General features: G+C 38.8%; 2 protein-coding genes across 2 annotated transcripts in view; one reads left to right on the top strand and one right to left on the bottom strand.

The window, feature by feature from the left end:
• Window positions 1-1,957: 1,957 nt before the first annotated feature.
• Window positions 1,958-22,913, bottom strand: part of FAM199X (family with sequence similarity 199, X-linked) — a 47,774-nt gene continuing 26,818 nt past the window's right edge. Inside the window, exons 3-6 of the mRNA XM_020975106.2 lie at window positions 18,736-18,885; window positions 18,215-18,376; window positions 17,105-17,365; window positions 1,958-12,201 (exon numbers count right to left, since the gene is read on the bottom strand). Coding sequence (XP_020830765.1) covers window positions 12,031-12,201; window positions 17,105-17,365; window positions 18,215-18,376; window positions 18,736-18,885 — 744 coding nt within the window. The 3' untranslated portion in view covers window positions 1,958-12,030. The remainder of the gene's footprint in view (window positions 12,202-17,104; window positions 17,366-18,214; window positions 18,377-18,735; window positions 18,886-22,913) is intronic.
• LOC110200029 (cell division cycle-associated protein 4-like) lies at window positions 19,983-21,306 on the top strand. The gene is made up of 2 exons (XM_078147786.1): window positions 19,983-20,196; window positions 20,558-21,306. Exons 1-2 carry the CDS (start codon window positions 20,124-20,126, stop codon window positions 21,304-21,306), a joined length of 822 nt encoding a protein of 273 aa, XP_078003912.1. The 5' UTR covers window positions 19,983-20,123.

The following is a 22,913-nucleotide window of genomic DNA, read 5'->3' as shown; positions in this document are numbered from 1 at the left end:
CAGTATATACCTTCAGATACTCACAAGTGACTAAAGCTAAGTCACATTTAGAAACAGTACATCTTTGGATCCCCTAAAGCAACAGGGAGATTGTAGAGTAGAGGGAGAAATTTGTTTAAACAATTTTCTTATAGTTGTCCAAATTCATTTTGCTTCCAGTGTTAATTAATTCAGTTCAATTCATTAAGTAGCTATTGAACTCTGACAAAGTCCTTCCCCACTGAGCTAAGGGGGGGGGGAGGTGTAACAAAGAAGCAGAAGGCAGTTCCTACTCTCAAGGAGCTCATACAAGGAGACACAACACATACAAATAACAATCAGGTAACGATGCAAGTCAGTAGAGGATTGAGAGCCCAAATGTCACCGTACTGGAATGGAACAGATATGCAAGGCCTCAGGGAAGGGGTGGTACTTGATATGGGGCCTCAGAAAACAGATCTAGACAGGCAAGAAGGAGGAAAAAGACACTCCAAGTATGTACAGTCGGGGTGGGTGGGGAGAAGGAGGAGCAAAAATCACAAAAGCAGCAGAGTGCAATCTACTTTTAGCACAGTGAGAAGACCCAAGTGACTGAAATATTGAATATCAAACTAATCAATCAGTAGTGGAGTATGAAGGACCATCCTCAGTGATAAATCCTCACATATCCCTGATTCCATGAATAATTGTGACCATTTAGACAAGAGTTTTCAAACCTGTTCAAATCCAGCTTCTATCACTCACCTCCTGGAAGGAGTCTCATAACTATGACCTGGCATAAAATCCAGTTTTCTCTGCCCCAAAACTTCCTCTTGCCAAACTCCAAGGAATGTCTCCTATTTCTATAGTACTCTAGGAGTTTGTAGATGACTTTGTATAAATTTCACCCCAATTTATTTATTCACATAATCTGAGCCATTCTTCCTCCTTACAAGGTTAAACAAGACATTACTTTCTCACAAAGACATGTGGGAAAGTATACCTCAACAGAAGTAAGCACTGGTCTCTAAAAGGTGGTGACATTGAGAAGCTGGACAATTATTACAATGAAGCCACTATCTCTGCTCACCTTCTTTGTACTCTTTGGGAACATTCTGGAAACAAAACCCTAAATCCCAGCTTGATTACCTAGCCTTGCCTCCAGATAATTTTTGACTAGTTCCCAAAACCAAATCCTTCCTCAAAAAGATAAAGATTTGCCACCCCCAGAAACACATATTCCAAAGAATGTAGCAGTTCCCATGCCAGCTTACCCATAGAGAAGGAGACAACACATGCCAGAGTGGAAAGAGCATCAGACCAGGAGTTAGAAGACCAAGGTGCGAATCCTGGCTCTGACACTAACTGGCTATATGGGTCCTTCACTCACTTCATCCCAACGTCCTCATCTATAAAATGAGGGGGTTGAATAAGATCAACTCTAATATACCTTTGAAATCTAAAATTAATTTTATCTATGTTCTGGTAGGTTTCTTTTTTAAAAAATAATAATCTCGATATAGTCACATATTTGGAAATTTGAATTTCTTATGATTTATTTTTAGAAAAACTTGAGGACAGGGACTATGTTTTATGTTTCTTTGAATTCCTTAAAATGGCTAGCAAAGTGCACTTGTATACAGTAGGTGCTCAACAATGTTTACTGATTATTCTGGCCCAAACCGGCTCAGATTATTTAGGTCCTGGGATTGTTAGATAATTTCTGGTTTTGTCCTACTCCTTGTCAGTAGTTCCTTCCCTCCTCTCCCCCCAACCCCATGTTTTTTATTCTCCATGGCTCAAATGGAAGGAGAAAAACAGACACAGGCTTCTTTTAGCTCAAAAACGCTTACTGAGCTCAGCAAAAACGTGTTCAAGCTAACACCATCAGTAGTTTATGGCCTATCATACAATAATAGTATAAACAATTACTCTATCAGTGATAGTCAAATGCACAATGATTAAGTAAGCTTTAAGAGCTTAATTTAAAATGAAAGGGAACAATAAACACTACATATTTATTTAAAATGAATTCTCTTGGATTCCGACTGCTAAAATCAACATAAATGACAAGAGATTCAGAAGATGAATTTTACTCACTGGAAAAAATTCAGAGCCGGCTTTATTCTCTTTCAACCTACTAAAATTCTAAGATCACACACACATATAGAGAGGAATACACACGCATTTTCACATACGCTCAAACACATCGCCTACATTTCCCATTAAACCCCCAAAAATGAAGTAAAACGTACCCATCAAAGCATGACGGGAAGGGCTTCTCTGCCCCTAGCAATGTGCCAATGCTGCACAATGTGCCATAAACACTTTATGGAGGGTGGGTCTGTATAGTTCACATCACTGCCAATGGGTTTTCTGATACCACAGTAATATATCAATGTAAAATGGATTTTTTTTCCTTCCCTATGTGAACATTTACGTTACTTATAACTTTCCTGTCAAAGAGAAGGAGAAATAGGCTAATAAGAAAAAGTTAAGTGGCAATGGACAGGGGAGAGAACTAGAAATTCCTAAGCTAGATTAATGAAGATAGGGAATTTCCCACCTATTCAATCATTAGTTATCATCCCTCAGCCAAATGAAACTGCTAAGACTTGAGAAAGCTATTCACCCAGCTGTGTTAAACTGCCCAAGTTCCCAAATTGAATAGTAGCTTTTCATGTTTAAGCCAACAATTTTCCTTTCATATAACCCCCAAGTCCTCAATTTCTCGATCACTAATGCTCACTTTTAAACTATGATAAGTGGTTTTGCATCCCATCCAAAGCTTTACATGACCAAAAGTAGGAGCATAAGCATATATATGTATATGTGCGTGTGTGTATGTGTGTATATATATATATATATATATATATATATATATATATACACACACACACACACACACACACATATACACACATATATATGTACCACATGTTCTAAGCTACATTGTTTAAAATCTAAGACTACAGACAAAGCATGAATTAGATTTTCATGAAAAACATGAATTATTTTCTTGAACCTTGTATCTTTGACAAAAAAAAAATTGCCGCTTCTCCCAACCCCACTTTTTCTTCCCCAAAGCAATCGGAAATAGATTGGTCAATTTCCTTCTATACAATCCTACAGCTTTTCCATGAGGGCGGGTGTGGGTGGGGAAGAGATAAAGGCTACCCTTATTCTCCACTGTAACCCTCCCATTAGTGGCAGAGATATTCCTAAAGATCTAACTGAAGTCTTCATCTCTGGATATTTCTTAACCATGGTTCAATGATAATCTTCAATTTGATCGGTAATGGAAACATTCTGTTTATAATTATTAGTTTTTATAGAAAAATCTGTGAAAGGCAATATTTGAAGTGAGAAAGAATAAAAAAATACTATGTTACAGATGCTATGCAAACCTTCTAAGCTGGTTTTATATTAGCTTTTTGTAAATGACAAAAAATGCACTTAATTATGATGCCCATAAAGTATCAGGAAGTATCTGATATCTGTGGGCAAATTTTGGTATAACCAATGAATGAACCCTGGAAAATGACATCCACAAAAAAGCTTACAGGGACTAAAGAAAATCTGTGTGGGGGGGGCGTGTAGAGGGGTAGGAAATAGGGCAAGGGAAGAAGCATCAAAATGCCATTCCATGCAATCCATGTGTACAGTGTGCTGATTTATCAACTGCACCATGGTAGGTAGCACCATTGTTATGTTCCTTCCGGGACAGTAAGTCAAGATTCTTGGGTGGGGTAAGAAGGGGAAGATTAGGCAAGAGCAAGAATGAAGCAAATGTGGGATGTGTCTAAATCCGATATGTAAACATGACTGATCAATGGTATCTCTGCATGAAGGCCTCACAATCCAAACACTTCATTTGTATATACAGTTTCAACAGACACCTCTGCCATGTTGTCAGCTTTAACTGCAACCCGTATGTGTTCATTCTCAACTGTATGACAATTTTTAAATACAAGGGCCTCAACAAAAACTATGAATATTGCAGCTATTATCAATTCCTTCACTTCAGAAAAAGGCTTTTATATACATTGTGGTAGGTACAGAATATACAGAAAACAGATGTATGTACACAAAAGTGCATTGTAATGTAATATTATAGTGTAAGAATACAGTGACCAGAGATCAGGGGGAAATCCTGATTCAACCATCTTCTACAGTAATTCAGAGAACTTGAAAATTACTCACACCAGCCAATTTTATTCTTGTTTTGGTTCTGATCTTGGGCTGTATTAACTACTGACCTTTGAAAATGAAAAAAAAAAATGCTGATTTGAAATTTAACCACCTATGAAATGTTTTAAATCTGTTTTCATTTCCTTCATTGATTTTGACAGCACAGTTACCGAATTCCAGACACACAAAGCCTCAGAATGGGAAATAGTGGACTATCTGAACTATCAAAATGAATCCAAACAATGTCAGTAATGGGAATTTGCCACCATCTTTCTAAAACCTTCAGGCAAATAACCAAACACCAAGCTGTCACCTTAAGAAGCTTAATGGATCAAGTACTACTTGAGAAATAAGCAGCCCCATGCATGGGAAGGGTTCTGGCTTCCAGCTCAGTTCAAGCCATCCAGATGAAGCCTCAAAACAAACTTAAGGAATTCTTTCTCTGTTTCTATAGTTAAGATGCACATCCACAGCTAGAGCAGAGCCCCAGCCACACACAGCCCTGTACTTCCATCTCCAAAGGTTCTACTCATCACAATGATAGAAAAATACTTTTTATACCAAATCACAAACTCTCACTATTGAACCCAGTGAAGACCAAACTGGTTTGCTTACTGTGCTTAGTAAGAACTTCATTTAGAAGTATTTTAAAAGCTTTAATTTAATAATGGTGCTGAGAAGCCGAAAAGCACTTTAGAACAGGTACCTAAAAGAGGAAAGGGAGCCAAGCACCTGCTCTGCCCTCTTCCTGAACAGCTGGACTTCAGAGCTGTCGATTTCTCTACAATCCAGCTGAAACCCAATTGTCAATGTTCCTTTGAAGCCTTTTTAGTAGGGAAATTATTTCCAAAGGAAGTAAAAGCTAAGAGTGATCTGAAATTGTTTTAAATGAAGCACTTATGGCCCAGGCCCAAGGATGACAGCAATGCCTAGGTTAGTAAAGTTGCTGTACCTCTCAGTTGCTTCTCTTACTCATTAAAATAATTTAGTTTTAGAGATATAATCAAAAAAGACTTTAAAAAACTCTACAACTATCAACAATGCAGTGTGAATGTGCTGATTCTAGATATCACACTGTAAATTAAAGTGACCTGCCAAAAAAATCTAAAAGAAAAATGTGCTAAAGATGATGGTGTTAAAAAAAGGAAAAAAGTATTTTTAAAGCATTCAGACTATCACTCAACAGACCATGTGGCATGCCTGCATGAGTCCAAACTATATTGTTTGTTCTTAGCTGCTATGAAAATGAGAAAGGCAAGTCTGGGACAGAAAAAGAAGAGAGTCATCTACTTAATTTCTTACCTAGCTCCAGAGGCTTTGATGGGTAATAATTAAACTTGTACAATTTAAATACTGAAATAGTAGAATCAATATAGTTTAATTTGATCTGAGATTTAAAAAGCATTTCTAAATTTAGATCTAATTTGTCACCTAACATAATGTGTACTTATTCTCCCCTGGTCAAAAAACAATCACATTTTTTTCAAATTTGGACAAGCCTGGTATAAGGTACAATCTAATATAGTAAAAATGACCATTCACCCCAAATTAACTTACCTATTTAATGCAATACAAATCAAAATGTCAAGGGCTTCTTTACAGAACAAGGCAAAACAATCTGTATGGAAAAGAGGAAGCAAAACTGCCAAAGGGCACACTAAAGAAAATAAGCTGACGAAGGTGGTCTTGCCCTGCCCAACTTTAAAACAAATTATCCAAGTGGTTATTAGTGAACAATCTGGTACTGTACAGGGAATGGAGAAATCTATCAATGGAATAGACTAGATACACCAGATATCCAGCCAAACATCTACAAAAGACCAATGTTTGGTGAACTGATAGACAAGAAAGAGACTGAGCACAGAATTCATTACTTAACTTGGGAAAACTGGTTGGCAATTTGGCAGGAAAGAGATTGAGACTCACATTTTACACACTATATCCCAGTCAATTCCAGCTGAAAGATGAACTTAAACATGAAAATGTAATAAAGTGTTCATCTAAATTGTAGAAGGGGGATGGATTATCTTTGCCCATTCAAATAGAAGACAACAAAACTGACATGCTTGACGACATTAAGACAAAAATTTTATGTACAATAAAACTCAACGTAACTTTTAAAAAAAGAATAGACTGGGGAAAATATTTAAGGACAAATATGACAGATAAAGATTGATATCTACATATAAGGAGCTATTTAAAAAATCACAGTGGTAACTACCTCAAACCCCTCCCCCTCTATCCACAATGGATAAATGGCTAAAGGATACAATTTTCAAAATAAAAACAAGTTACTAGCCACTTGAAAAATGTTAACCTCACTAATAATAAAAGAAATACCAAATGAAACCAACTTTGAGGTATCACCCCACACCTAGCAAACTAGCAAAAATAACTAAAAGCAACAGGGGTTGCTGTGAAACAACTCATTCATTGCTGGCAGAAATGTAAGCCCATAAAACCTTTCTGGAGAGCCATCCAGCCAGTACAAGCTACAAAACATAATCATGACTTGAAAATGCCTTTGATTTTCATAGCGGCATTAAATATACTTGCAAAAAACCTGGAAGGAACCTAAATGTCTAAACAATAGGGAAATGGTGACATAATTGTGGTACATTAATATAATGTAATTAAGATGGGCAAGTTTGAGGAATACAAAGAAATCTGGAGAGGCCTTTATGAAATAATGTGAAATGAAACAAGCAGAAGCAGTAGAACAAAGTACATATATCAACAACAAATACATAAGAGGGAAAGTGAAAGAAGCAAGAAGCCTGAGGTGGGCCTTAATTACATGTAAGTAACTACAAACATGGTGCAGGAATATCTTCCACATACGGTCTGCAAAGAAGCTTTCCCTACTGTTTCTGAACTCAGATGCACATTGAGTCATCAATATGGAGACATGTCATGAACTTAATCTGAGAATCAAAACTATTCCAAAAAAGAGTAAATTGGGGCTTAATTGGTTATTCTTTCAAGAGGAGATTTTTACAATTTTAAGAGGCAGATTAAAATAATATCTGCATCAAATCTGTGAGGAATCAGAAATATCAGTCTCTGGGGATTTGTTTTGCAATTTTGACTTTATTTGAAGGAATTGCAGGCTTGGTCAAAGAACTGTTGTATTTTATGGAATCTGACCAAGTTTTATTTCATTGGCAAGAAAGATGGCACTCAACTTAAACACTAGTTGAGACAGCAGATCAAGTGATCTCTCACTAGACATTCAATTTCTTTCTAATGAATTCTCTCTACGAAGCCAATTTTGTTGAACTGAAAGTTGGGCGGTGTCACCTCAATCAGGACCTGCGATTTCATTGGTTCTGGGAAGTTCCCACAGTAGGGACTGTACTTCTACCCATGCAGACTACACCTCCGACCTAGACAATGGGCCACCTTAGAGATTTTCCTGGGGCAATGAGAGGTGTCACACAACTAGGCTAAAGAGGAGACAACTTGAACTCAGGTTCACCTGCTTTGAAGACTCACTCTCTAGCCATTATTTTCCCACAGGTCAGACACTTGAAACCCTTGGAAGGGAAGAAGAGAAAAAAAAAAGGCTGAAATGCAGAGTCATTTATAAACTGTTCTGCTACATCTGTAAACATTCATCAAATCTGTAATTAATAAATTCAATATTGTAATTAAAAAATTCAAATCATTCAATGAATGATCTCTGCAGAAATGACAAGTTTCATTTTTGTTATATACCTAAATGACTAATTTGATTTCTACCTTTTTTTTTAAACACACCAGGAGAAACTGCTTCATTTCTGTTGTCTTATCATGGCCAGGATGGTGACTCTAGGCTCTCCAAGGCTAGGGCTGCACAGCCCAGTCCCAGGGGGCTATGGCTACTCTGTAAGGAATAGCTCCAACTGATGTGTTCATCACCTGTATGTAGGCTGGCCACAGAGTGATCAATCATCTACCCACAGTGACCCAGGAAATAAGGAAAAATATAAAATGGCTCTCAGTCATGTGAGACTAGCAGAAAAAGGAGAATACTAATGCTCTAAATCATTAACAAGAGAAATGCAAAAATACTGAGGCATATTGGCAAATATTTTAAATGATGAAAATAGTCAATGTTGGAGGACAATGTGGGAGACAGGTATACCAATACACAGTTGGTGGAACTATAAACTGGTTCAACCATTCCAGAAAACAATTTGAAATCATGTTTAGAAATGTTACTAAACTGTCCATATCCTTTAATCTAGTCATACTACTCATACTTGATGGAGGTCAATGACAGGAAGCAAAGTCCTCTATGTACCAAAATAGCAGAGTAGCATTTTTTGTAGTAGGAAAGGGGGAAGGGGGGGGAAATCACATGCCCAACAAGTGAGGAATGGTAGAATAGACTTGTGCATATGAATGCAATGGCCTGCTATTATGCTGTTGAAAACAATATGAAGAGTTCAGAGAAACATGGGAAGAATTGTATGAACTGATGCAGAGCAAAGAAAGAACCAAAAGATCATACACGACTACAATAATGTAACAAGAGTTCAAATCAAATACAATGACATGTTGGTTTCACAGGACTAATAGTAGTTTCACACAGCTAACATAATTTCACGCCACTAATATTAAAACAAGCTTCTTTACTCTCTAAGAGCATAAAGTGACATGTGCAGTCAATTGCAATTGCAATATTAGACGATTTAAGAAAAGGTAGTATGAAGGGGGTATTTATTTCAAAGTGACCACTCTGTTAAAACAAGTATGTCAATATTTTTAAAAGATTTTAAAAAAACGAATAGAGAATGTATTGTTTAGACTACAGCATGCAGCTGAAATGGAAACCCCTCTATTTTTGACAGACACTGTGGATCTACGATGACCTGAGCCTAGAGTTGAGTAGGAACAAGAGGGCTGACTGGATTGCCTTTGGGTAAGTGTGCAGGGCTTTTAATGACCCCAAATTTCACCCTAAAACAAAGGTCCATATTTTTGGCATCATTATTCCTCTTGCGATATAGTATGGCTCCAAGTCATGGAATATCCCAATCTCTTAAGATGTCAAGTTAAGGGTCAACAATGGAAAGGTACATGTGAATAGGCTACCACAGATTACCAAAGAGACACTATGCAGGAAAAGTGGTATAAAGGATACCAGTGAAATCTACGATTTGTTTGAAGTGACACAAAGCAAAGACAGCAGAATCAAAGAATATACACACAGTGATTATCTATTGGAAATGAAGACAAGAATTCAAATCAAATACAACTAATATTGGTTTCACACAACTAATGTTACAACATGCTTCCTTTCTGTTAAGAAATGGAAAACAATAATAGCATAAAGTGACATGTGCAGTCAGTTGCAATTGCAATATTAGACAGTTTAAGGAAAGTTACTATGAAGGGGATGGGCTAGTTTTATATAAAGAAAGGGATAACCGATGGTTACTAACTCACTCCTCTGGTATCCCCAATCCTCTCTGTATCACAAGATCTTGAGGAAGGGTCCCAGCACTGGGTGAAGCCCTAGTGTAGGAGTTACAGGAAAGCACGGAGAAGAACCACACAGGATAGACAAGAACCACAGGATGGACAAGAGCCACACAGGATGGGGTACTCCCTGCAATGCTGCAGGGAGCATGCACACTGATAAGATCACAGATCCACCAAAGTGAGGTGAAACTGCGGAGCAATATCACTGAATGGGGAAAAGGTATCCGACTAAGGGGAAAACACAAATTCTCAAGTATCTGTTATCCAACATGCCCACATGGGTACGATATAAGACATCAGCCAAGACAGGACACTATGGAGTCTGACAGATGAATCTTGAAGGTTATCACTGAATCAGAAACACTTTCGTTGTCAAAAGAAATGAAATGCAAATAAAGTTCATCTGAATCCACATTTGGATAAATTTCTATTTATCTGAGGGACAAATGATATTTTTTCAAACCAAAAACTAGCTGTCCTGTTTTCCTTGAAAAACAGCTCCACAGACCAGCCAATTATTTCCTTGAACTTCTTTCTTGGCTTGAACTTTTTTCATGGCTTGGCTGTAAGAAATCTGTTCCTTTTACTTAAATTATCTAGAGTAGAGGTGTCAAACTTAATGCCACGGGCTGATCTAGATTAAAATATAATTAGGAAATGTTTAACAAAACAAATAAAATCTTACAACACAACATAGATAAGGTTATTTTGCTGTTTTTAAATCAATATGGAGTCTCAGGGATCTGTTTCTGTTTGAGTTTAGCACTCGTGGCCTAGAGTCATATGGCTTTGCCTACCCTCTCTTGGAGGATTCTAGTGTCTAGCCTTCTTGCTTCTGAAGGAATAGAGCCATCTGAGGGTGTAAAAAGTAGGAAGAGAAGAAGAGAAGCAGAACTACTGTGAGAAAACAATGGTATCTCTTATGAATGCGGTCTTTTACAATATACTTACAAAAGAGTCACGTGGTAGCATTTTCAATGTTCTGACCATGTGTCACAAAAGCTACACTAGTTCTTTTTCATTTGTCATTTTTCTTTCCCTTCTTCTTTCCTTATTTAACCCTTTAGGTATCAAAGTGAAATAAAAATAAAGTCACCCCAAGACATCAAAGTAGGAATTTAGAGCACGTCTCTCCTCAATAAATTACCTACTTTTAGAACAAAATACAGAAAAGTAAAATACTGGAGAAGAATGTGGACTCTACAGCATGACTACTCTGACTGGTTGCTTTTATGAAGCTATAATCACCCAAAAATATCTTACCTCCAAGAATGTAACCATCAAACAATTTTAAAGAGCAGCCCATCAACTGTCAACACCAATAGTCCCCATCATAAACTTCCCTACAGAAAGAGTCAAAGACTGTCTTAAGCTACTTAAAATTTTTAGTATTTCTAATACTCATTCAAACATACTACTATGAAAATACTTTAAAGAATGCCCTCATTTCACACTATCTTACAAGGTAGTGATAAACTAGTGAATATTAACATGTACCTAGTTCACGTTCATGGCAGACACTTTAAATTATGGTTCTTATGGAAAACTCCCATGATTCAAAGTTTTTATGTACTATAAAATGTTTCACACAGAAGTCCAGAAGAGTTTCCAGGATTATCACCAGGGAATTTTGTACATGAGTCTCTTAGCAAGCCAGAAACCATTACTCAAACTTAAAGGCTCAAGTTGGGCTAAAGGAAATCAAAGATTAGGTCAAATTGAAAAGAAAAATAAGCCTTAGAGAAAAAAATGATTCTAGACACTAAAGGTCCAGAAAACGTCAGAAAGCAATTCCCCCTTTCAAAGCTTTCTCACCCAATGACTATTCAGTATGACGTTAGGCTCCCCGCTCTGTGATTGCATGCACAGCTATTCCCCTACAATCATCAGGCTCCAATTCCAATGGGATTTTGACTTCACAAAGAATAGAAAGGAGAAGAAAAGTAGGTTCTAATCTTATATCTATGATTTTGTGAATAAATAACAGGTGAAGACACAAGACAATACTCCCTAAAAATATACAAACGGTCCCTTCACCTGCAGCCCTGCCTTCTTGCCCCCAACACCACAAAACCACCAGCTGGGCATCAAACACAGAAACAGCAACCCTTTGGAAAAACTCAACTGGTACTACCACAAAGAGAATCATCTACCTTGCAGAGTGATTTTAAATCTAAACATCAACATTAATGGATTTAACTACAAACCAACTTGTGAAGTCTTCTAACTTGGAAAAGCGTTTTGTCTTTTTGCAAAAAGCCACTTTCATTACTACACTTAAGTTGAGGAGTCAAACATTTACCTAATTCATCAGCACAGCTCTAATCAAAATTTTGGTTAAAAACAAAAAATCCACATAAACTCTGAGGATAATGTTAAGGCTTAGAAACCCCACGGCCAAATTCACCCTGGTTACATTAAAACATCAACATCTCCTTCATGATCTTCTTCGGTCACTTTCAAAGACAGCACTTCTTCATTGAGGAAGAGCCCACTAAGCCTCTCTTTGCGGGCCTGCCTCTGCTCCTTCAGCTGCCTCTTGCGGAAGGCCTTCTGCTGTAACTTCCGCTGCTTGGAACGTTTCTGGGAAAAATCAAGTTTTAAAAGTGGTATCAGTTCTGGTGAACTCTTCTCTCTCTGCAAGAACTTTACAGATCAAACCCCAGTATTTAGAATGCTAAGGGACTTATTTCACTGCTATAGCTCATATTGCTTGAGTAAAGAGGCCACAGCCCAAGGCTTAGAAGTTTTAATAAATACAGGTTAGAGTACTGAATCCGCATTTTGTCACATGAAAATTTCTTGCTATTTTATATATATTTTTGATGCCGAATCAAAAAATACATAAGGAATTTCTCTAGTACCCACTGTTATGGAGTAAGAAGTAAACTGTGATATAAATTATGTAATATGAAGCAGTAATGAAGTACAGTTTGGGAAAGGAGTGGTATAGTGAGAAGTCACCAGTGTAAAGACCTAGCTTACATGCTACATGGCAAAACAGGCTGGGCCACGTTCATTCACATGTGTTTAGTCAAGCAGTAAAAGTCTCAATATGCCTTAAAAAGTGCTGGTGGTTGTATGCTGGGCATCATTTGGTAAATATCATTCTTCTTCCTAATTCATCCCCAAATGTTTATGCTCTGGAGACATTGTGCGCATTTCTCCAATCCCTCCTATGCCATAGAAGTGTGCTGATCATCCAAATGGTGAAAACTCAAGAACTGAAGCTCTCCCCACTCCCCAAGCTAGGAAAGTAGAGGAACTCAATTTTGGTCACAAAACAGATGCTCAAGATAAACCTTAAAGACCCTTAGATGATTGACTGAATCCATAAACCTCAGCACATGCCTTTTAAGGTTCCTAAAATTTGGAGAAAACAAAAAAAAAACATTCAAAAGAGTTTGCTATTTTTGTTAAACAAATATAACAGGATAAGATCTTTTTTAAACCGCAAACTACCTGTTGCAGAAACTTGAATGGAAAAAGATGAACCTGATGATTCTGATTATAAGGATCAGGCTGCTCAGCTCAGCAAACCACACAGGTGGTGACTGATCCTTCACTGGAAATCACTCTCTGTTCTCCAAGCCTCGCTGAACAACTCAAGAAGACATAAACGACCTTGTTTAGGATCTTAATGCATCCATAACTCAAGCTGAACTTTTAGCTTCCAGACTAAAAAAAGGATGAAATGTCCTGCAAGAGGACGTCAAAGTATGTTCAAAACAGAACACTTCCCCTGAGAACTATTCAATATGAAAAGCACTTTTGGCATGAGTGTGGGGATCTAAAAGGGACTGCTCTCTCTTATTAGGTATGCAATGTGCCTCTCTAAGAGTGCCACTTTATTTATGAGTGGGACTGGAGAAACAGAAAAACAAGCCACAATACATTCAAAGACACTGGCCTCAAAGAAAAGAACTAATTCCCAAAAAGAATGAGGGATAAAAAAAAAAAGCTAGCTGCTGGCTAGTCCTGTAAAAGTTACCTTACCACCATCAAAAACTAAAACGGTCCAATGAAAAATGGATCAAACAATCCAGGTTTTCCTTATCTGAAAAATAAATTTCCAAGAATCTGTGAGGAAAGTAGAGGAACTCAATTTTGGTCACAAAATAGATGCTCAAGATAAACCTTAAAGACCCTTAGATGATTGACTGAATCCATAAACCTCAGCACATGCCTTTTAAGGTTCCTAAAATTTGGAGAAAACAAAAAGACCATTCAAAAGAGTCTGCTATTTTTGTTAAACAAATATAACACGATAAGATCTTTTTCAAACTGCAAACTATGAGAGGATAATTTGTGTATGGGTGTTCCAATAAGAGAAGTGTTAAAAGATGAACCTTTTGAAGAACAACTGAATTTAAAAAAAAAAAAAAGAACCAAATGAAGCTGAAGTAATTACATGGAGATTGTTTTTAAAAGGGACCAAAATGGTTTTCTTTTTTGGGCAACTAAGAGGCATAAAATTAGCAAGAAACTGTCAATGACGTTCTCAAGCTTATAAACTTAGGAAATGTAACATGTCACTCAAGATCTATTTCTTGGATTCACATTTGGAATCCTTCCCCCCCAACCCTCATTGCTCTGTGATGAGCCCTGGGAATGTTTCCAACAAGAAATCCCCATAATGGAAAAAATACACTGGGGCAAGAAGAATCCCTGTGTCCTACCTAATGCCAGGTGAAATACCATGGAAATTCAGCAGTAGCTACATTTGGGAGAATAAAATGAATGCAATTTTGTTTAGAAAAACAATTTTTTAGAACTTTAAACTATGATCCCTGTGAAAGCAGTGGGTGACAGACAAAATCTGAAATTATACTTGAAACCAGCATAATAATATTATATATAATTCATTTATTTTTCTGGTTGTGACAGGAAGGATAAAACCAAAACCAAAAAGTCATTTTCCAGCTGCTGTCCAGGGTTATGCTGTAATAGTATTTGACCAATACATCCCTCCTTCTTTAGATCAAGCAGAGTGTAAAGTAGGTGATTTTATCTAGTAATAAGGGACTTGGTTAACTCATTTAAATTAACTTCTCTGTAATTAAGGCCCAATAGTAGCAAGGCCAAATGAACATGACTGATGTCACCCATGAGATCCAGGTAAGGCTGTATAACTCTTTGAGACTACTGCCTGTCTCCCCTTCCCGTCCTGCTCTCCCCCATCTCCATACCACGGCTCCCCACCGGTCCCAATGGATTCCCCAGTTCTAATCACCCATTTCTCTTGTTAAACCAACCCATGTTCCTGTCTCCCAGGCTCCCATCAGACAGCCCCTGCTCCAAGGGCCTTTGCAGATTCCCTTTACCCCTAGCTGAAGGGGCTCTCTCCTAAGTTCTTCTCAGCAACTCAACAGATCCTCCCCTTTACACCCTTCACATCTGCCTTCCTCCCCAATTTTCTCTGCTTGGTTTATTGCCTAGTGTAGGTCATCACCGTGAGGGCAGGCTTGGTTCCATTACAGCTCTAGATGTGTGGGCATCGAGGCGGCTTTTTAAATGCAGATGGAAATAAGTACCTTGGAGCTGGGCCATGCAGGCTGGGGAAGAATCGGGACACTTCTCGCCTCCTACAAAGCTAGCTATGGTCCTGCCTCCAAGGACCATGGTGCTCTTCTCTACTGGTTCCCACAGAGTTGGGGAAACACCTCCGTGCTCATGAACCAGGCTCGAGGCTCAGTTGCCATGGCAAGGACCCCAAAGCCCCACTGAGAGACATCAAAGAACTCTATTAATATGACTTCTGTTTGTTAAGACCAGAAAAACTATACATAATGTTCAACCTCTGAGGAAGAAAAGAATTCTGTCAGGCAGAAATCACACAGGAAGAAGTACCTCCTATGCAAATTGGCATGGAACAAGCAGTTAGCATACAAGTTTATAAGCACATAGACCAAAGAGCTGACAAGGCTCTTGGAGAATGGGGAGGCCATGTGTGGGACAGCCTGTTCTGCCAGGGCACCATCCACATTTCATGTTCCATGGTAATACTGACTCAGCAGTGAACCTTAAGAAATAATCCAACCCTCTGAATCACTAATTCTATTCTCAGCAGTTCTCTCGATCATAATGGACAATGTATTTCTATGTAGTTTGCATTCAGACAAACCTGAAAACTGCTGTCTGCCCGTAAGGCAGAACATAATAACAGGCACTGACATTTATATAGCACTTTACATATATATATTAGCTTCTTCAATGCCTGGTGCTATGAGGTAGGTGCTCCAGGCATTAGTGAGGTTAAATGCTTCGCCCATGATCCCGCAACTAGGCAGTGTGACAATGAGCTGGGAGAGCTGGGTCCCAATTCAGCCTCAGACACTTCCTAGCTACATGACCCTGGGCAAGTTCTTTCCCCTTCCTGGACCTCAGTCTCCTCTGATTCGCTGACCTCTAAGGTCCCCTTTCCAGCTCTACAGGTGACAGAAGCAGGCAGGAAGCTCCTGGCACCAAGCCCAGAGCTCCCTGTGCCCGAGCACCTGGCATACCTTCACATGGCAGGGAAAGCTGGCGGGGTGGGGGTGGGGGAAGAAGGCAAATTTCACCAGCATGCCAAGCACTCCCCTACTCGGACTGGGAAGATTTGAATGAACTGATGCAGAGTGAAGTGAGCAGAATCAGGAAAACAACTGAAATAAGAACACTGTCATTGTATACAATTTTGAAAGACCTAAGAACCCTGAACAATACAATAACCAACCACAATTCCAGAGGACCCATGATGACACTCACTACTTGCCAGAGAAGTGAAAGACTCAAAATGCAGAGTGAGACACATAATTTTGGTCATGACCAATGCAGGACTTTGTTTTGCTTGACTGAATTATTTGTTACAAAGGTTTTGTTGTTCTTTCTCAACTGGAGAGGGGGGCAGGGGGAATAAATAAATGCTTGTTAATTGGGAAAAAAAATTTAAATAAACTGTCCAGTCTTCTAGCCCAGTGGTGTCAAACTCAAATAGAAACAGAGCCTGCCAAAGGTACGTAAGGATCCCTGCAGGCCACATACTGACTTAGAGAACCATGATAACGTTACCTGCTCTATTATATTTCTAGTTATTTTGTTAAATATTTTAATTTTTGGTTCAGGTGGCTCTCTGGAGTGTCATGGGCCATAGCCCGTGCAGCATGTTTGACATCTCTGCTCTACATGACCCTTTACAAATATGGCAATGGTGGGGAGGTGATAAACCCTGAAAGATAAAAGCATTTTAAAAAATCATTTTCCTGATTCTTTCATAGAAAGCAACACTGTCAGATGTCATGAACAAAGTGAACAAACGATGGCCTGCTACCTCAGGGCATGCGATTTTCAACACTGCATCCAGCTCATGCACCAAAACAACCAAGCCACCATCCCTAGAACTAAGTTTGGAAAGCATCTCAGTGCGTTCCAAGTAGAGGCACAGCAGTACCATCACTAACCACCAAAACCACACTAGGCCCTTGCACTTACCAATGGGACACTTTACCTTAGAATCTCGAATCCGCTCCGCTGCACTGGTAGACAGGTTGCTGTCACTGTGTGCCCGGCTCATGTTGGCGCTTGAGTTGGAAGCGGAGTTGCCCACACTGGAACTAGTACTGCTGGCAGAGCTGACCATGCTGGCACTGCTGCTGCTGGCGCTGGCGCCGCTCACACCGCTGGTGCTGCCACAGTTGTAGCTGCTTCTCTTCCAGGGCTCTCTCGTGGCCCGCTGGCGAGGCCCATGCTCCTTGATGTAGTTTCTCACCTTGAAGCACACACAGGAAAAGTGGCTCAAATTTAGGCCCTCCATGGTCTTTCAGCAATCCACTACAAAATCAAATCAGATTTCCCTCCCAACGTAAGTACAGCTAAATGTGCCAGACAGGTCCAAGGAAGAGGTGAGTTTTTAAAATCAGAAAAAGTACCACAAAGAAAAACATGGCAGTGTTTGAAGTCCACCCCCCCAAAAAAAAATCTAATACATAGCTAGACCATCAAAAAATAAAAGCATTATCAGAGACTCATGTTTGTGGTATAAAGCAGTAATTCTCAAAGTGTGGTCCTCAAACCCTTGGAGGTCTTCTGAGACCTTTTCAGGGGGTCTTTGAGGTAAAAACTATTTTTATAATGACACAGCTGTTCTAATTTCTGATATGGTAAATCCTGATAGATATAACTCACATAAAAGTTACTGGGCGGGGGGTCCTCAAAAATTTTTAAGAGTGTAAAAGGGTCCTGAGACCAAAAAAAAATTGAGAACTGTTACTATAAAGGAAAGGTACCAAATAAAAATGCAAGCTCCAGCTCTTTGGGCACTTGCCCAATCAACGTCTCTGAGCTTCAATTTCCTCATCTTTAAAATGGAGATGATACTGTCTGACTTGCCTACTTCAAAGCTTTGGGGTAAGGGTCAAATGACATATACATACAACTTAGTAAACCATAATGTGCTATCTAAAAACACCAATTGTTATTTTTAGACATTTTTTTCAGTGTGGAAATGCAAACTTTAATTATCCATGCTTATTTACCCAGAAATCTGACCTTTTATATATTGTTTAACATTTGTGATTCTTTCTGTTTAAATATATAAAGTATTTTTTCCCTCACGTACCTGTTTGAGTTTTTCATCTGTGAGACAGTTCAGTTCAATAATAAACTCACTGTCTGTAGGGGAGATCTGTGCAGTGGGATCAATAATTTTAATGATATCAAGTTGTTCCCGAAGACCCATTTCAGTACTGACTTTACGACTCAAGTACTCAATATATTCAACCTATTTAATGAAAAAGAGTGCTGTTACTAAAACCTGTTAATGTTTAGTATATATTCCATGGATAGATACTGTGTCACATATTTCAAAAAAGTACTTTGCAGTTCCATGTTTTGTTCGAACAGGTCAGGTAGAGCTCCTTCCCCCTCCCCACACCCTCCCCCCTGCCGAAAGCTGGCTCTCCTACCTCATAAGGCTGTTGTGAGCAAAGCACTTTGAAAGCCCGAAAGCTCTATAAGGGGAACAAAAAGCTCTCTCTAAAGGCAAGTTCAAGTTCAGATTGCCTACGTGTGCACTCCAGCTTTAAAGAGACAGTCCATTGACCTTCGCCTTTTAATTACAAATGGAGAAGAGAGTTCTACCTGCTCATCGTTTGTCATGGCGCTCCAGGGGAGCTCATCTAGATTGCGGTGTTTGTTTTTCTTCTTGGGAAGCAGGCATGGTGAGCTGGGAATGCTGGGGATGACATCAGAGAACACATCGCTCCCACTTGCAATGTCACTGCCTGGTAACTTCAAAAGGGGGGAAAAAAAGCCAAACTTTCAGTTCTGAAGAAGCCAAAGGCCTGAGCAAACAAAATTAGTTCAATCAATCGATTGATAAGCACTGATTACGTACATACTATGTGCCAGATATTTAAGAGGTGGGAATACAAAAAGGGTTTTGAAAAAGACCAATCCCTGTCCTCAAGGAGCTTACAATCTAATTGGAGGTTACAAGGCAAGCCTAATGGCAAATAAAGGAACTCAGAATATCAAGTTTTTAGCCAAAATTTCAGAAACCTGAACAAGAAATACTAGGCAGTTAGTTATTCAATGAGCCAGTCAATATAGTTTGATTTGCTAATATCAACACACAAGTTATCCTTTGAAAATAAATTTGGAGAACCTCCCTGGGCGCTCCTCCCCTTTCCTTCCTCAAGGGCCCCACCTTGCTTTCCTTGCCTAGGCGCTGTGAGGAGTCGGAGCTGGAGCGGGTTTTAGAGCTCAAGCTGTGAGTAAACTGGGGTCCCCGAGTCGGAGCCCGGAGCCAGAACGGGGGCCAAGGCGGCTTCAGCCCACCTGCCCAGCCAAGAAGGCCGCTCCTCGCACAGAGGCTCCGGGCAGCGCCAGTTCCCCATGGATCCCCGGGGCCGCCTCCACAGCAGGACAAACTTCCTGCTGTGCAGGAGGAAACGTACTTTGAGTAATGGAAAGTCACTTCTACCAACCATTGTAACTCCATCCAGAGCTGCTGGTGACATCTTAAATCTCTAGTGCGAAGCAGCTTTCTGTGAGTAAAGGAGGTGCTACCACTGTGAAGCTGAAGTACTTGGCCTATTGACTCAGATGGGCTGGGGAAAGAGATTATCCCAATATGGTTCTTTATATCAAAGCCAGACCATTGGAAGGCTGCTTCTAGAATAAGATGGCAGTTTATTCAGAACTGTAATACTCAGACCCTGCTGAAATTGGCGATAAGACCCACCAATCCTAAAAACAGCTTATTTGGTGTGAATTTGGGGACGTATATGGACCATATCATACAACTGACTTGGATTTTAAACATTGTGACTTGTATAATATATCATCCTACCAGTCCTTCTATTCATCAAAAAATGCCATTATCTACTCTTTTTAAAAAGTATAACAAGTGATACATCATAATTTATGGAGAATGGTGATCAACCATGAAACATTTTAATAAAAGGCATGCTTCTTTGTGGCCCACTTTCCGATGCTGACATGTCTTGTTTAAGCTGACCAGTCAAATGGAGACTGATGACAGGGAGGAAAACAGGATGTGGGAAGAGGACAGTTCTCCCAAACATTTACTGGAGAAAAGTTCTTCATAGCTGGATTGTACTTACTCTTATTCCTTCAAACATTTATTGAATGCTTACTATGTGCAAAGTGCTGTGGAGAATACATAGATGAATCAGGCAGATTTCTGAACCTCACATGAAGAACTGGCCATAACTTTTTCAAAATGCAAATAACAGACACCTTTTTAAATGCTAGTTAATTTTGTTCTCTTCCTACCACGTACGGATGAGAGTGGCAGCTTGGTGTAAGTGAATATTGTTGGAGTTGGAGTCAGGAAGACCTGGGTTCAAATTCTGCCTCTGACAATCACCTCTGACCATGAGAAAGTCACTTAACTTGAGCCCTGAGCAACTCTGTAAGATTTAGATATGGGACACAGTGTTTGCAAGAAGAATAAAGAGAAAATGTTTTGATGGTGAAGAAGATATTGAAGGAACCCTGGCTGGTTTTAAATCTGTTCCCTCATATAATCTTCAGCGGCAATCACTTTTAGACATGTCTCTGGTAAAGCTTCAGTTGTGTCACATGCTTGCTGAACCTAATCTGTGTCGATCAGTTCTTATAGCAAACACTGTAAGGCAGATTCAAAAAGAAATGACCCAGGATGGAACTTGGCAAGTGATAAATGCTCAGAATACAGGACAGGCTTTTCTTGATCGCCTAGTATCATCAGATATCCTTTGTCGTTCAACAAAAGAACAGGGTGAAGGGAAACTTGTCCCAAGTTATAGTAGTTTCTCAAAAGACTTTGAAGATATCCAGTCCCAAAATATTATTTCTGACCTGTCCATAGTTGCATCAGCACAAGCTCCAAGAAATCCTCAAAGTAATGTTTGGGAAATGGAGAACCCTCAAGAAAATAGGGGAAACTTTCAGAAGTCACTAGATCAAATATTTGAAACACTGGAGAACAAAAATCCTAATTCTGTAGAAGACTTATTTTCAGATGTTGACAATTCTTACTATGATCTTGATACAATATTAACAGGAATGATGAGCAACACAAAAATGGGACATTGTGATGTGCTTGAGAGCTTTTCATCTCAAACAACCATAAATTCTAACTCAAATTGTAAATCTGATATAAATGAGCTTGACCATATTGTGGAAATCCTTGTTGAATCTTGAAATGGTTAAACACAAAGCATAACTCTTTGAAGAAGTCAAGAACATTTGAAAAAACACGACTTCAAATAGTTTACTATCAAATGTATATGTAATCTACATAAAAGCTAAAAAGCAAAAAAAAAATTTTGGAGAAAAGAGGATAGTACTTAAGGGTAGGACATAGAAAGCCTTGAAGAAGGTAAGTATAAAACCCTTAAAATGCAATGTCTGAATTCCAAAAGATTCATGATGGAAAATGCTATCCACATCCTTTTTCACAACAGGACAACTATGGAAATATGTTTAATAGCATTGTGTATATATGTATGTGTGTGTATGTGTGTGTGTGTATGTATATATGTCTGTGTGTGTGTGTGTGTGTGTGTGTGTGTAAATAAACATAAAAATTTGGAACTCAAAATGCTGAAAATTATCTTTACATGTAACTGGAAAAAATAAAATACTATTAAGTGTATGTGTGGAGGGGAGGAGGAATGCAATGTCTGTTGCCTCAGAATGAAAACAGTTAACAGTGGATGGAAGGGCTTTATTACTGGATATTCCTGCAGAGACAAGTGTAGAATGAGGCCCATGAGACCTGGGGTCAGCTCCTAGTTCAGAAACTTCCCTATTGTGTGATCTGGGGCAAGTCACTTCTTTGGGCTTGAGTTTTCTACTGGTAAATTTGAGATGTTACTTTACCTGCTTCCAACAAGGGTAGTTGTGACAAATGAGCTACTCTTAAAACACTACAGAAACTTGAGCTATTTTATTCATATATTTCTTGGGGTTCCAGGAAGTCTTGGTATTCTAATTTCACAACTAGAACATCAAGATTTCCTGGAACCCCCAGAAACACATGAAGTTAGCTGTTCAGTTGTTTCTGACTCTTTGTGACCCCAGGGACCATACTATCCACGGGGTTTTCTTGTCAAAGATATTGGAGTGATTTGCCATTTCCTTCTCTAATGGATTAAGACACACATTAAGTGACTTGTCCAGAGTCACACAGCTATTAAGTGTCTGAGGCCCAATTTGAACTTAGATCTTCCTGACTCCAGGCCTACCACTATATCCACTGAGCCATCTAGCTACCCTGAATTCTTTTTTAAAGATTTCTATTTCTCAAAAACATCCAAAGGGTTTTTAAATCCAACAAAAAAGAACCAAAGTAATGGAAGATCTCTTTCTGGAGGAGCAGTGTATTTCCTCAGAGTGAGGAATGACAGAAGACCATTTAGGTGCATCTCTGGCTAAGACTAGTCTTTCAAAGTTTGGTCACACCTCAGTGGATAATTTAACTCTGATTCAATTAGAGCTTTAGAAACCTTCATACACAAAACTTAAAGCAAGTCTATTTAAAAAACTGACCAACTTTAATTTATATTTATTAGTATTCCTGGTAAGAAATCACTGGTTATTACAGAAAATCAAAATACCATAGGTCCAGAATTATTTATATAGGAGAAATAATGATGACAAAGTCACCTAACATTCATTAAGAATGGCATTTTATCTAATTCTTTAATATACTATCGTGTTTGTTAATTCATATAACAAAAGAATGTTTTCAGAAATGATTGCACACACACAAATCATAACAATACTTTATGAGATAAATGGTTATG

The sequence above is a fragment of the Phascolarctos cinereus genome, unplaced genomic scaffold (genome assembly GCF_003287225.1).
Source record: "Phascolarctos cinereus isolate Bilbo 61053 unplaced genomic scaffold, phaCin_HiC Scaffold_8;HRSCAF=390, whole genome shotgun sequence".
Lineage (NCBI taxonomy): Eukaryota > Metazoa > Chordata > Mammalia > Diprotodontia > Phascolarctidae > Phascolarctos > Phascolarctos cinereus.
The sequence above is the reverse complement of the archived record's forward strand: the minus strand, read 5'-3'. Positions and strand labels throughout refer to the sequence as shown.

What these genes read in the sequence shown, in the direction of transcription:
- LOC110200029 (XM_078147786.1), top strand. Translation starts at nt 20,124, where the DNA reads ATGGAGACTGATGACAGGGAGGAAAACAGGATGTGGGAAGAGGACAGT. An exon ending in CAAACATTTACTGGAGAAAA is followed by an intron (nt 20,197 to 20,557) that starts GTTCTTCATAGC and finishes TATGGGACACAG; the next exon opens with TGTTTGCAAGAAGAATAAAG.